We start from the raw sequence: 15,000 nt of genomic DNA, 5'->3' as shown, positions 1-15,000 counted from the left end.
GCCTTCCCTATTGGGCAGGAGAATCCGAAAGGATGCGTTGAAGGTCGAAGCAAACCCACAAGGAAATGCACATTCACAGGTGGTTGCAACTGTTGGTTCTGATTGGTTCAAATCGCAATAGGACCAGTAGAATCCCCAGGCATGATGATCAGCCAATCAGTAATATATCAGAAATAATTGTACAACTTGTATACAAATTGATACATACATATATACAGTTGATGGTGCTGATGTCCCTGAGCTGGGATTTGAGTGTTGGTGTCCTATCAGTGGGCATGGTGTTAAACCATCGGAAAAGCCACTGCTTCAGTAAAAATACTGCAATCTGGAATCTGGGTATTCAGTAACAAGGAGTACTGACGACTCAAACACACAGTTATGATAATTGTTAGTAGGTTGTAATAGGTGCTTCTTCATCAATAGGTAGATGAGTCCATCGCATGATTTGTGTTGCTTGTGTGCCGGAACAGATTAGTTGATGATGAATAATGATGCACTGAAACAATATTATTAACTAATCTAAATTATTTAAAGACAAACTTAGTTTATCCTCATTCAATCAAATAAACGCTTTGATTTTATTGTTAAAATAATAAACAAGCATATGATATTTAACATTTATTTAGATTTTCTTAGAACATGATTTCAAAAATAAGTGTAAATGCTGCACAACATCACATTTGTTTAACATGACCGACGTTGAATGTTGAATACCGTGATATGATATTTCAATACCTTCTTCAATGATAATATCATTCTGCTTACCTTCTAGGGGAAAAGGGGCCTTTTCCAGCGATAGTACCAGCTCTACTTGCCTCGACTCAGCCTCTTTTGCATTTCGATCGCCAAAATGAGGCACCTGGTACCTGGTACCTGATACATTTTTAGTCTCACCTCCATCGAGGTTCAAAGAGAGCTGATGGGATACTTTTGTGTGACGTAAACAGGCTGCTGGCCACTGATTGGCCTGAGTGACGCCACTGGACGAATAATGATGAGCGCGACGCCCGAGCCTGACACCCGACACCCGGCACCCGACACCCGGCATCTTTAAATACTAGCATCAGCGTTCAGTCAACAATAGTGATTGATTATTGAACATGGCCGATCAGTGCGCAAGAACACGCCGTGGACCGTGACAGAGATGGAAACGCTCCTGTGCGTAACCCGCAGTTTCGCGCAGGCGTGCTATAAATACCCGCCCACGTTGAAGAGGTACTTTCTAAAGGTGTGCCTGGAACCAAACCAAGTCGTGCCACGCTAAGTCGTGGCGAGTTGAGCTGGTACTGTCGGTGGAAAAGGGGCGACAGGTTAGATAATTTGTGCTGTTGAGTGTAACTGTCGAGTACAGGCTACTGTTTGCTAGATGACCCGATGTGGCAGTAAGCGGATTGTAATACACTGATTGGTTTCAATTATGTAAGCGTCATATAAACATCTTAGTATGAAGTACAATCTAACAAGCTCTTAAGCTAGTTAACGTGATTTCCTTACTAGTGAGACGAAAATATGATAATATAATAATGACAAAAATATAAATACAAAACTGAGGGTTTAAACTTTTATAACAAAAACCAGGTTGCAATCAAAAATATATTTCATTAGGGGATATTTGCTTATTCAGCCGTTGTAATAAAACACCATAGCGGACAGAGGACTCTTCAATGCTATATGCACACTTCCTGTTATAAAGCCAAAGTAACAAACAAATGTGTTCGTCGTTCATAGGTCATCAGTTAGTTAAGTGGACACAGTTCAGCCAGCTTGTCCCCAGCACAAGTTTCAGAGGGAGAAGATCAATTATCTCAAAAGTGCTGCTTCTTTACTGTGAAACAACCGTTCTCCTTTAGATCACCTGCAGGTATGTGGACTTAAAGTCTGTCCCGAGGGCGTTCTTTGCGTTGCATTTGTAAATGCCCGAGTTTGTCAGCATGGGGTTTTGTATAACCAAACTCCCGTCCTCCATCATGTGGATGCCCCCCTGAACGGTGAACCTGCTGTGGGGCACCAACGTGGTGCGCCCTGGCAGCGTCCACGAGATCTCCGGCTTAGGGACGCCTGAAGCCAGGCACCCTAACGTCACCGGGGACCCCCTATGGATCCTGGCCACCGAGGCCGGGGCCTTGGTGATGCGCGGAGGGAAGACCATCACCGTGACCGGGTAGGACAATGTGTGTGAGCCAAACGTGTTGGAGGCTTTGCAGACGTAGGTTCCCTTGTCGAACGTGGCCACCTCTTTGAGCTGGAGCGTCCCATTGGCGAAGAAAGAGAGCCGGCCGGTGTGTTGGGGTTTGTCCAGGAGACGACCGTTGGGTAGGGTCCATGAGATGGACGCCTGCTGCCAGTCGTCCACAGAACAGGGCAGAGACAGACTGTGGCCATAGGTGATCTTCATCCCACCTGGATTAATTACAATGTATGCTTTTCAACATCACCTATGCATTGGTAACGCTTTGCTTAGCAATTGGACATTGGACAATAAACGATTGTAACGTATCATGGAATAATTGCCTAAGTCATATTTTAGCCATATTGTGATATCTAGCCTAACTCTACTCTCCTAACGCTGCTGATTCACTGTGGCTCATTGGCAATATCCTTAGCCAACCAGAGTGCTTTATACATTCCATCATCAACATCTGCCTAAGTCATTTATTTGAGTTAGTTATTTTCTAAACTAAATACAAGCTTAACCTTGAAATATGTCTTAAGCAATTATGCTGTGAGGCTAACGATATATATTGACCTGGGCCGTGCAGAGATGAAATACAAACTGCGTTTATGGGAAATATGGATGAACTAATTACAACAGAACATCTTTACCTGTAACTCCTCTGATCACCGGCTTCCTTCCTGCTTCCAGGGTGTAGCGCTTCTCGGCTTGACCTGCCACGTTCTTCGCCACACATCGGTAAACTCCCTTATCGTTCGCAACTGGATGGGAAATCCTCAGAGTCCCGTTCCCGAGGTGATGGACGAAGCGCTGCAGGGCCCTGCCGGGGGGCAGCATGGTTCTGTTTGGTAGAATCCAAGCAAACTCTGGGTGGGGCTTACCCCGGGCAGGGCACTCCAGGACTATCTCCCTGCTGTCCTGTTTGATCGGTACCATTTCAATGTTGGGAACGGCGAAGCTAGGCTTCTCAGCTATTGAAGCCACCTCAAGCTCCACCCAAAACGTGGCTTCTCCGCGGGTGTTTTTAGCCACACACGCGTACCTCCCTTCGTCAGTTTTCCTCACGCCTCTCAACTCCAAGCTCCCGTTGGGGTGCACTTGAAAGCGACCGCCGGCGTAAGGTGCGGGGAGCTGTTGGCCATAGGGCGTGATCCACGACACCCGGGGTTCAGGGTTGGCCTCCGCCTTGCAGTCCAGCTGGGTGGTCTGGTAGGACACGGCCAGGACCCTTGACGTACTCCTGCCTGTGATTCCGTTGATGGAAGGCATCTGGGACTCCACCTCCATTTGGAAGTTTTTTACATCCTCTCCGATTGGATTTCGTGCGATACACGTATATTTCCCTTCATCCGCGAGGGTCACCCTCTTTACCACTAATACTCCATTCTCCATGACCTGGTACCGATCTGAGGACACAGATATGATTTGATGGCCAGGAGAGATCCACAGAATCCTTGGCCTTGGCTCCCCTGTTGCCTGGCAGACAAACTTGGCCGACTCTCCGAGCCGGGCCGTCGCCAACAAATGGGATTCCGGACTAATCTTCGGAGCGTCGGGCGTAACCGTAACTTTGACTTTCCTCTCGTCTCTGCCAAGTTTGTTCTTGGCATGGCAGGTGTAATCGCCTTCGTCTTTTTTTCCCATCTGCTGGAGGAGTAACGTCCCGTTGTCAAAGATAACAAAACGCCGGTTGCGAACACCGCTGTCGTCCGATTGGAGGGCGTTGTTGATGACCGTGCCATCCGGGAGGCTCCAGGAAACCTCTGGATTGGGGAGACCTGAGGCCACACAGTCCACCTGGGAGGAAGAGGAAAGGGAGGAGGAGGAGAAGAAGAAGAAGTAGAAGAAGAAGAAGAAGATGTAGAAAAAGGAGAAGAAGAAGAAGTAGAAGAAGACCAAGAACAAGAACAAGAAGTAGAACAAGAACAAGAAGGGAAACGAGGAGAAGGAGAATAATGGAGAAAAACAGACCATCGAATAGCATTCAAATATGTTCAATGAGCGGATTCAATCTTCATGTTGTTTTATTGTTATTTTAGAAGTTGGAGAGGGGATACCTGGAAGTTCTGTCCGTAGGTAGCATGGGGCATTGGTCTCAGGTGCTCTATCCTTGGAGCGGTCATCAACACATCCACCTGATACAACCACAAACACAATTACTATTTTTTGGTTTGAATTTACACACTAATGATTTGAGATATAAAACCTTTCAGCGAGTTAATGAAGGTGGTTAAAGCGGTGTTGACGTCCTCAAGGTATACAGTGATATTTTGCTGCTCACTTACGACTGACCTGAAAGAGTTCCATGTCTTCTCCGTTGGGACGCTGAAAGAGACACAGGTAGTTTCCGCGATCTATTTCTGTGAGATGCATGATCCTTAGAGTCCCATTGCGAAACACAGTGATGGATCTCTCAGGACTGCAGAGAAAAAGATATATATTATAGTTATATTCAACATTATATTCCAAGAACACCCCTTTGAAATTCATTCAAATAAGGCAACATTTGAACGATGATGATGAAGGCTTCACGGACCTGTATTGATCCATGATAGTCTTGGAGGGTAATTGCCAAATGGTTCCCCTTGTGGATTCAGTGGACTCAGGGCAATGGAGGAAGACCGTGGACCCGTACATAGCGGAGACACGGTGCTGCTGGGAGGGCCGTGGGATGGCATCGTGTTCGTGCGGCCGCGGGATGAGTGCGGCTGTAGGAGGAGGGGGTGGAGGGAAGGCTGGGGCTTCGGTTCTGACCACAAGCTGGACTGTTCTCTTGGCGATCCCCACTGGATTTTTTGCTGAACACTCATAACTGTAATAAATGTAAATTGCAACGTCAATAGGTTGATTTAGTCAAACATTCCAATGGAATTGGGTTAAATAAATTCAAAATATAGCTAGATTGCGTTCATACACAGCATATTTTTGAAGTCAAGAAAAATAAGCAAATATCAGTCCCATACTTCCCACCATCAGCCAGTGCGGCATTCGTCACATACAGCGTCCCATTGGGAAAGACAAACAGCCTGCGCCCCAGGAACTGGGAAGGTTTAACGTGGACCCCTCCTGGGATGGTCCACTTCAACACAGGCTCTGGCTCTCCTTTAGCGGAGCAGTGGACGTACACACTCATCCCTGTTAGGACCGTGACACGTCACATGCAGCAATGTTACTTAATTTGACTCTCCTCAAGTTTAAACAGCGTTGTTACTTTATAACTAGACTGTTCCTGACCTGGTTGGACGTGGACGGCCTCCGACGGGTCTTCGTTGATGCTCGGGGGGAGGGCAGCCACGTGTAGGTTGTAGGTCACTGTGTCGGCACCAGCTGCATTGCTTGCGATGCACTTATAGTCCCCTTTGCTTGAGAAATTGGCTGACTGGATGTGAAGGGTCCCATTGGACAGCAGAGCCACCGGGGATTGGGGGGTCTGGGCGGACCCCACATCACGGACCAACGCCCTGTTGGGAAGGATCCATGAGATCTTGGCAGGCGGTTTGCCTGAGGTGAGGCAGTGGAGCTGGATGTCTCTTCCCAGGTAGACCGCTACCTCTCTGGACGTGGGAAGGTGGATCTTGGGAGGCTCAGTTTGGACGGCCAAGGTGATCACAACGCGGTCCGACCCGAAGCTGTTGCGTGCCGTGCAGAGGTACTGGCCTCGATCCTGGAGCTGTACGTTCTTAATGACGAAGGTGCCATTCTTGAAGACCTCGAAACGCAGTCCATGCTGAGTGCCGGCTGGGATGCTGACTCCTAGACCAAGGTCAACGGCGAGAAGATTTAAAAATAGGTTGGCGAATGTTTCATTTTATGTGTCTAAGAGTATTTCATACTTAAACTCGATTGACTGGCCTTTGCTTCAAACTCTAGTTGTACTTTGAACTTAATCACTTGATTTCTATCCAGCATGAAAGTATTCACCTGGGATAGCAGAACATTTTGATTTTGATCAATGACGATTAACATCACCCTCCCAATCTCGTACTCGTTCTTTCTTACCCGTCGAGACCTTGGTCCATGCGATGGTGGGTGCTGGGTGTCCTTTCACCTTACAATGCAAATAGACATTGCTTTCTGCGAGTGCTGACACACTCGTTGTAGTTGCCGTGGTGATAAGGGGTTTGTACCCTGCTCCGCTTCCCACAGCGTCCATCAGCCCGGGGAAAGGCGGTACCACAGTGGGACGTCGAGAGCTGATCCGTCCTGTCAGAAGATAGTTCCACTTTAAGACATGGCCACTCTGGCTGCTACTACGTCTTAAGGTGCTTGCACACTGACCCAACAACATGTGCGATACCCTTCGAAGGGCCGTTCAATGTTGTCAGATTGAGGTTTTTGTTGGCAAACATCAGTGATGGTCATTTTCTGCAGTTATCTAAAGTTTGGTGTTGTTGTTTGTTGGGGCAGTGTGTCAGCACCTTTTATAAAATACTGAACTATTCTTAATGGTAAACACACCAACCTCCAATACTGGGCCATCGACTTCCATAAAAGAGTATAGGGGTGGTGTTAGGGCGTGGCAAGTGGGTCGGGGACAGGTCAAAGGTGGAGGAGAAAGGGGGCATGGCAGGCTGGATGGGTTTCAGTGTGCTAGGCACATTCAGAGCAGGTGTTGGCACCGGCGTTTTTGGGTTAGGGTGAGGATAGGGTTTGAACAGCGGTAGAATGTGGGGTCTGTGATTGCCGGAGGATGAGGGATGATGGTGGGGGATTAGGGGCTTGGGGGTGATCGGGAGGGTCACCCGTCTCCCCAGCTGGGCGATGCGATCCAGCTGAGCCTACATCCACAAAGAAGATTTGAATTCAATTAAAGACAGAGGTTGAACCATTAGGTCCTGAGGTATCAACATTGGTCAGATATCTCATCGATTATTTCAAAATGTATGTAGATATATTACTGAAAGGACCAAACTGGTCTGGGTTATCAAACCATTTAAATCGTCTCTCCTGGCCTTACTTAGACATCCATTACCAATATAACTAGTAAAAATCACAACGCTTGACCGCCTTGCGTGAGCACGCCTGCCATGAACGTAAATATTAGCAGCAGCACTTCGGTCTTTGTGATAAGACATTATTTCCGGTAGGATACCATTCAGAAACTCAATACTGACTGACATGTACGAGTGCTGTATCGCTATTTTTTACATTTGTGGCAAGCGCATGCTCGCACTAAATGCCCTTCAGCAGAATCGGGACAACAAGACATTCTGACGTATTGGGTATGCTTGTTTGAGTGAACCAAGGAGATTCATGATGGTTTGATTACCCTGACAGGTATTATCCTTTTAATGCCACAATAGAACAATAGAACAAAACATCCCAGTTTGACCTACTTGTCTGTATCTGTTCCTGAGCTTGGAGTACATGAGATAATCCCTGGTTTGGGTGTCGCTCCCTGGGTTGGGATGAGACCATCCACCAGCGCCACCACCAGGATGATAGTGGATGGGAGTAAACACTGGTGGTGGAGAGGTAGCCGGTTGGGACTTAGTGCGCAATGAAGCCGTTGGCTTGGCTGTGTCTGCTGTGATCTCTGGACGGTTGGTCACCCCAGACCAGGGTCGGTATGTGGGAAAAGGAAACAGCCCGGGGCCTAGGAATGGAAAACAATCCTAATCGTGGCACTCTGACAGAACATACTTTGATTAATTTCATGATCATGGCTGCACAGTGGACTTAAAAGACTGAAATACATTTTGGCAGCTGCCCCTTTATTATCAAGTACAGTGAGGGCCTCCTATTCGCAATTAAACAAATGCGTACTCTCCCCTACTTCTCATTCAATAATAAGATAGTTGTATGTAGACAGCCAACTGTGTCTTCTCATTCTCCTCTCCTGCGCTTGATTCTGCTTTTGTGCTTAAGCAGAAATGTGACACACACAGGACTGCGGAACAAAGTAACATATATCAGAGGGAGTGCGTACCTTTCCGGGGCCGAGGAGAAGATCTCTGCCCTGACCCAGAGGGATGGAGGACATGGTGGTGATGATGATGATAATGATGTAATGAAGGCCAGTTTGGGGATGGGGGGAAGCGGGGAGGCGGAGCCGCATTAGTCTTCCCTTGTCCTTCTGATTTAGCTTCTACTCGACCATCTTCCTTTGGCACGTTCTCTTTGCTTTGTTTTCTATTTGAGTTGTGGTCTTCAGATGACGTGGGGGCGTGTCCCCCTTGCTGGGTTGGTTGCTGAAGCCAAGGGTGGACTGGGTCCGATATAGGAAACGCTTGGCTGGGTTTGGTTTGTGGCCTTTCAGTATGCCTCCCCTCTGTTTTATGCCTGGGGTCCAATCTTGTCGTTTCTCTGCCTGTTTGTAAAACTGTAGGATCATTTTCCTGTGAGGGACTGTGCGGTTTACTCTGAGATGTTGGTCTATTGCGGTTGGTTTGACGGATGGTGCCCTGTGTGTGGTGGCCTTGCAGAAATCTATTGGGATTTGATTTCTCTCTCTCTTTGTTTTCCTCTTCAATCCTTGTTTTCTGGCTCTCCTTATCTTCTGCAGGCCTGAACTCTTCTTGAATTGTGTCTTCTTCTCGTCTTCCGTTTGCTCTTGAGTCTGTGTTGCGATTTCGAACCGCCATTTCAGTTGGACGTGGCACATTGTCTGGTTTTGGTTCTGGAATGGTTTTTGGATCTTGTAGATGATATCTAGTTGAAGAAGTTACCACTTTGGAATCAACTTCCTCTTTTGGTGTTGTGGTCTTAGCAAGACCGGGGCTCTTACTAATCATATCTATTTCCCTTTCATCCAAGTAATCACTGTCCTTATAATCATAAACTGCCTCATCATAATCGTCTTCATCCTCTGTTTGGTCATCTCTCACGGTGGTTTGAGCCATCGATGTCCTTTTGTTTGTTTTAGTCGATGTGGTTGTTGTCATTGCTGTGGTTGTGGTTGTTGTCGTTGCCGTTGTTGTTGTTGTTGTTGTTGCTGTGGTTGTTGTTGTCGTTGTTGTGGTGGGTGTGGTTGTGGGTGTTGTTGTTGTAGTTGTGGGTAAGATTGTTGTGATGGCTGGCATGGCGGTCACCTGGGTAACCGTTGTTGGTTGTTGGTTCAGATGAGGATGAAGTCTTCTCATTGATGGGTGTCTGTGTCTGTAGGGGGGCCTCCTTCTATTGGGCCATCTCTGGGAGGTTCTGATTCTCCCCCCAACGACCCTCCCTCCTGACGGTTGGTTAGGGGGAGACATGGCCACTATGGCAGGGGCATTTGTTCTGCTGTCTGTTATGTCTTGGATTCTCTCATTGTCTACTTTGACGGGTGGTGCTTTACTACTGCTGGGTCGGACCAAAGGCCTTCTCACAACTGGTCTAAACTGCTCCTTTTCGGGATTAACATGGTCCTTATTTCTTGTCTGTTCCCTCTCACTGGAGTAGGACTCTGTAGCAGTCTGTTCCATTGTAAGGTCTGGCATGATTAAATGAGTGCCATCAGTTGTAGTAACAGACGTGGTTGTATAAATTACAGCGGCAGCGGTAATAGCAGTAGTTGAAGGAGCGGCGGTATAGGTACGTCTGGGGGTACTGGTTTTAGCTTGTTCAGTAGTCAGCCCTTTTGTATTAAAGTCTGTGTGCATAGTAGGAATGTTAGTGTATGCTTTAGCATTGACTTTAGCCAATATCTCTGCCCAGTGATTTGGATCTAATTCCTTTACAGACTTGTAAGGCTTTCTCTTTGGATCTTTGATTATTTTCTTTTTCAGCACCCTTCCAGGAAACCGCTGTGGTGTTCCAACCCTTCTAGGAGACTGTGTTGCAGAAGGGCGTTTGATTTCCTGGTAATCTTCCCCTGAGCCCTCTCCTTCCTCCTCAGCGTTCACTAAGACGGTCGGCCCTACCTCCTTCTGCTCAGTGGACTTCTGCTCTTCTGTGACTTCTACCTGGTGTGAGATCATGTCTACTCCGTAGATGTTTGAAGCCATGCAGCTGTACTCCCCCGCCTCGTCTTGGCTCATCGTCTTCACCACCAACGTCCCGTTTGCCAACACTTCTGCCCTTCTTGCCTGCTGTGTTGGAAGTAGAATCCGGTTCTTTGGCAGGTACCAGACTGTCCTGCTGGGCTCCACTGTGGTCACGTTACAAGGCAGAGAAAGTGTTTGTCCCTTCTTGATGCTCATTTTCTCCCCGTTGAAGGCGGTAGGACTCAGCGAGCGTTGTTTGACAGTGAGCCTTATGGGGACCAGGTCGATTCCAGCTTGGGTTTTGACCATGCAGTGATAGAGACCTGCGTCTGCCAGGGTCGTGTTCAGAATGACGAGCTGCCCGCTCTCCAACAGCTCATTTTTACCATCAATCCCCTCGATGACGGACAGGTCAGGATGCATCCACTCGACTTTTACATCCGACCCTGAGGTGATGACGTCACAATCCAGTTGAGCCTTGGTGCCCTCAAGAACCGACTGCACCTGCCCCGCGGTCCCTCGCCGAATCAGGGCCCAGGCGGTCTCTAGGTTGCCGTGGCCGTCACCCTGCCTGGGGCGAGTGTTTATGACCTCGGAGATCAGCGTGGAAAAGTCCATCACCAGGTTTTTGTTTGTGGTCTGGCGCCGGTTGAGCTGCAGCGTGACCCTGTGCTGGAGGAGCCAGCCGGGCTCGGCCGTCAGGTAACCCTTCAGGTCGGTGAAGTAGGGGGAGTTCTCGTTGACGGCCTGGGCGTACTGGTAGGTGGTGCTGTTGGCATTGTCCCTCGGCGCCCCCCTCTCCAGGATAGCAGGGCTCTCGTAGTAATATGCCACCAGCCGCCACAGGTTCTGCAATGCCTCCCGGTCGATCTCGCACTGGAGGACGGTGGCCAGCGACACATTGACAGACACCTCCCCGGGCAAACCGGGCCGCTCCGACCATGTCATGGCCACGCCCTCGCCAGGCTGCTGCACGTCACACAGCACGTGGGCGCTGTTGCCGTGGCTGTCCGACAGCACGAAGGTCAGCTGGCCCAAGGTTTTCTCCAGGTTGCGGGTGTACGGGAGGTCCGGCTCCACCTCTGCCTCTGCCCACATGGGGCTGTCCCACCGCTTGAGAGGGGAGTTGAGGGTCGGACGCTGGCATGACAGCTGGTCTGGGGTCAGGTCGAGGAGCCGGCTGCCGTTGAGGGGCGGGGAGGAGCACTGGGCGCACGTCTCTGCAGCGCCACGCTCCTTCTTGCACTTGACCACACCTGGGCGGGACAGCACGGGGGGGCGGGGTCAGAGAGAGGATCATATAGAGATAAATACTGTATACACACATGTCAACAAAGAAACATTCCGTCCTTTGACAGACACACCGAGCTACAGCCTAGTGTGTAATGTCGTGGGGTAGCTTGACGCCAGGTTGAGCTCCGATGCTCGTCCCATAGTGAACGCAGACGCTTGGATCTTCTTGAGCTTATCATGGACACGGGGCCTCAGCCCAAAACCTTTCAAGTCAAAACCACAAGACTATCAGTTAAACCCAAGAGCTAATTTTAGGGAAGGAGGTTGACAAGGGGAAAGAGACTAGGACTTGGGGACTGAGTTGCACAAAGTTCAAAGAAGTCGCTATGATGGGAGAAATGAACATCAAAGGGAGGAGAAAAAATAAAGATGAGGCTTTCCCAGTAACTAAATGCAGGCCATGAAATGTGTTATAAATTGTGAATGGAACCATTTAAACATATGGGAAGCCAACAGATTCAGGGTGAGATAAATCCCAGATACGAACAAACAGTTAATTAATAACTTCCTGGCCACTGACACGTCAGACTTCAGATGTTCCCACGCATACAATATTGTTTTTTTACCGCATTATGCATTCTAAGGCTGTAGGTGTACCATTGCTGATTCATTTTTTCAAGACTTAGCTACCCACACAGTCAGCAGATTAAATAAGTTACAGCTTTTATACAAAATAGCGACGAGGCAACCAGAAAGGGTCATGACTCACAGCACATCTGTGTAATGACAGATGTAGGCAGCGATTAAGCTAGCTATACTCAGTGTTAGAAAAGCATTAGAATGACTTTTGTTTGTATATTCTTTAAATGATAATTTGTACGACTAGTATATAATCCTAAATGCATCCAGTGAAACAAACACAAAAAGTTGACTGTAGCAATATTATTATCTTGTTCCTTTAACAGATTCCTGCCATATGGAAAAAGAGCAGTGTATAGTATTGTTTTAAAGCGAGAGTCATTCAGGTTTTTGTTGGAACGTCTTCACGTGTACCGGCCTCTGTTTACCCTCGTGCCTGGAGTTCCAGTCCAGCAGCCATCGGAGCTGGCAGTCACATGACCAGGGGTTTCCGTGGAGCGAGAGGACCTCCAGCCTGGGGGCGGTCTGCAGCGCCGCTCCAGGGAGCTGCTCCAGGAGGTTGTCCGAGAGGTGAAGGTGTCTGAGAGCATTTCAATAAAGATAACAACGTACAGAAAATGAATTGTTGATATCATACCAGAAGAATGAGACATATTAATTATTGTCTGTATCTAGAAAACTCCATAGAGGTCACGGGATGAAATAATACCCTTATAACATAAAATACACAATTTTTTTTGTTCCAGGTGCAGCAATCTGGATCTCTCTACAAGAAGGGGTCAGCTAACCGGAAGGTACTAGTTCGATCCCCGGCTCCTCCTAGCTGAGTGTCTAGGTGTCCCTGAGCGAGACACCTCACCCTATTTGCTCCTGACGAGCTGGCTGTTGCCCTTGTATGGATGCCACCACCGTCATTGTGTTAATGTGTGTATCGATGGTTGTAAGTTGCTTTGGTTAAAAGCATTTGCTGAATGTGAAACATAAGAAGTCTGCGTACCAAGTTAAAACGTTTTAAGGCGTGTTTTTATCGTAACACAGTAAAATATGATCTGATAAGCGGAACTGTGGACATTTGTCTCAAGGGAACCCATCGACCCGGTGTGGAGGCCCTGGATAACCTGGAGCTGGAAGGGACCAGCAACTCTCACCGGAGCCCTGAGGACCAGAAGGTGCCCAGCAGGGACAGCGTGATGAAGGTGTGGGGGTGGAGGTCCCGCAGCACGTTGCCCTCCAGCTGCAGCAGCTTGAGGGCGGGCAGCCCAGAGAAGGAGTAGGGCTGGATGAAGCTGATGAGGTTGTGGTCCAGGTGGAGGCGAACAAGACCCACCAGGCCCTGGAACAGGCCGGCGTCCACCTCCCTCAGCTTGTTGTAGCTCATCTTCAGGATCTGGGGGTGGAGGTGTTGGGGTTGGGAAAGCCCGCTTTTTAATTTTCATTGCTGCTGCGATCAATACAACATTAAGATACAATACCGTTCTAAGGTTTTGGGTCACTCAAAAAAAACCTTAAGGTTAATGTTAATGTGGTAAATTACTATTCTAACTGGAAACGGCAGATTTTGAATGGAATATCTACATAGATGTACAGAGGCCCATTTCCAGCCACCATCACTCCTGTGTTCTAATGGTACATTGTTTAGCTAATCGTGTTAATAGGCTAATTGATGATTAGAAAACTCTTGTGCAATTATGTTAGAACAGCTGAAAACTGTTGATTAAAAGTGTGAGTTTTCATTGAAAACATGAAATTGTCTGGGTTACCCAAAACTTTTGAACGCTAGTGTACATTCCAAGACCACAGTATTACGTTATGTATTAGTGGTGCATTGATTTTGGAGGCCGGCTCAACTGGGCACTGAACAGGGCGACAGTACGACTGTTTCCTGCACTGAACGGGCTACGGTACGACTGTTACCTGCACTAAACAGGGGCTACGGTACGACTGTTACCTGCACTAAACAGGGCGACAGTACGACTGTTACCTGCACTAAACAGGGGCGACAGTACGACTGTTACCTGCACTGAACAGGGCGACAGTACGACTGTTACCTGCACTGAACAGGGGCTACAGTACGACTGTTACCTGCACTAAACAGGGGTCACAGTATGACTGTTGCCTGCACTGAACAGGGGCTACGGTACGACTGTTACCTGCAGGGATCTCAGGTTGTAGAAGGCGCCAGAGTGAACTGCGCTGATGTCGTTGCCGTGCAACATGAGCATCTCCAGTTTCCGTAGTGACCTGAATTCGGAGCCCTCCACTTCTGTCAGGCTGTTGTAGCTGTTGGGAGGAGAGAGTGAACAGTCACGTAGCGCGTGTCATGTCGTCAATGTTAACGTAGCGATGGAGGTGGGAGGGACAGCTGACATCTGGAGGAAACATGTGAGAGAGTTGTTTATGCTCACACTCAGACTAACCCTGTAGATTCTCGGGCCTATATTTAGGCCTATTCTGTTTGTTTTGTGCATATGTGTGTTCATGCAAGAATATGTTTGTATGTGTGTGCGTGTGTGTATATGTGTTTGTGTGTGTGTGTGTTTGCGTGTGTGTGTGTTATAGGCGGGGTGCGTGTGTTTGTATGTGTTTGTGTTTGTGTGAGTCTGTGCGTTTGTGTGTTTTTTCATGTTTGTTCTGGTGGATGTTTGTGTACATGTAGCAAAGGACAGAGCAGATGTGTTTTACGGTTGGAAGGGAGTACAATGTAACCTTTCAGTGTGAGAAGCGCAAGCTGGAGGGGAAGAATGAGAGTTGGAAGAAGCCAGGAGGGGTGACAGAGATGTGCGACTAGGGTCAACCTTTGACCTCTCAAGTGACCCTCTACGGGAAAACCGCTTATCTGAATTTCCGCACCTTTGCAAAAAAAGGCTTCATGTTTTTTTCAAAAGGGAAATGACGACACTTGTACACATCTCACAATGGACCATCACAAAAAGGACAGTTGTTTCCGTTTAATGGTGAACAACATTAGTTAACGGTGCTGTAGGTACGATTTTGGAGCTATAATCTGAATTTAATGTGAAGTATACCCCGAGCCTTCATGCAGCAGATTTT

General features: G+C 48.0%; 1 protein-coding gene across 1 annotated transcript in view; it reads right to left on the bottom strand.

The window, feature by feature from the left end:
• Nucleotides 1–1,846: 1,846 nt before the first annotated feature.
• Nucleotides 1,847–15,000, bottom strand: part of LOC307082083 (matrix-remodeling-associated protein 5) — a gene marked incomplete at both ends in the record, with an annotated part of 16,195 nt that continues 3,041 nt past the window's right edge. The window contains 14 exons of the mRNA XM_079745514.1: nucleotides 1,847–2,400; nucleotides 2,824–3,970; nucleotides 4,231–4,308; nucleotides 4,466–4,592; nucleotides 4,710–4,985; nucleotides 5,137–5,308; nucleotides 5,408–5,926; nucleotides 6,173–6,376; nucleotides 6,636–6,951; nucleotides 7,510–7,769; nucleotides 8,103–11,333; nucleotides 12,378–12,529; nucleotides 13,098–13,336; nucleotides 14,100–14,229. Coding sequence (XP_079601640.1) covers nucleotides 1,847–2,400; nucleotides 2,824–3,970; nucleotides 4,231–4,308; nucleotides 4,466–4,592; nucleotides 4,710–4,985; nucleotides 5,137–5,308; nucleotides 5,408–5,926; nucleotides 6,173–6,376; nucleotides 6,636–6,951; nucleotides 7,510–7,769; nucleotides 8,103–11,333; nucleotides 12,378–12,529; nucleotides 13,098–13,336; nucleotides 14,100–14,229 — 7,405 coding nt within the window. The remainder of the gene's footprint in view (nucleotides 2,401–2,823; nucleotides 3,971–4,230; nucleotides 4,309–4,465; nucleotides 4,593–4,709; nucleotides 4,986–5,136; nucleotides 5,309–5,407; nucleotides 5,927–6,172; nucleotides 6,377–6,635; nucleotides 6,952–7,509; nucleotides 7,770–8,102; nucleotides 11,334–12,377; nucleotides 12,530–13,097; nucleotides 13,337–14,099; nucleotides 14,230–15,000) is intronic.

This window comes from Pollachius pollachius (genome assembly GCF_949987615.1).
Source record: "Pollachius pollachius genome assembly, chromosome: 10".
Taxonomy (NCBI): domain Eukaryota; kingdom Metazoa; phylum Chordata; class Actinopteri; order Gadiformes; family Gadidae; genus Pollachius; species Pollachius pollachius.
This window is presented reverse-complemented; position numbering and strand designations above follow the sequence as displayed.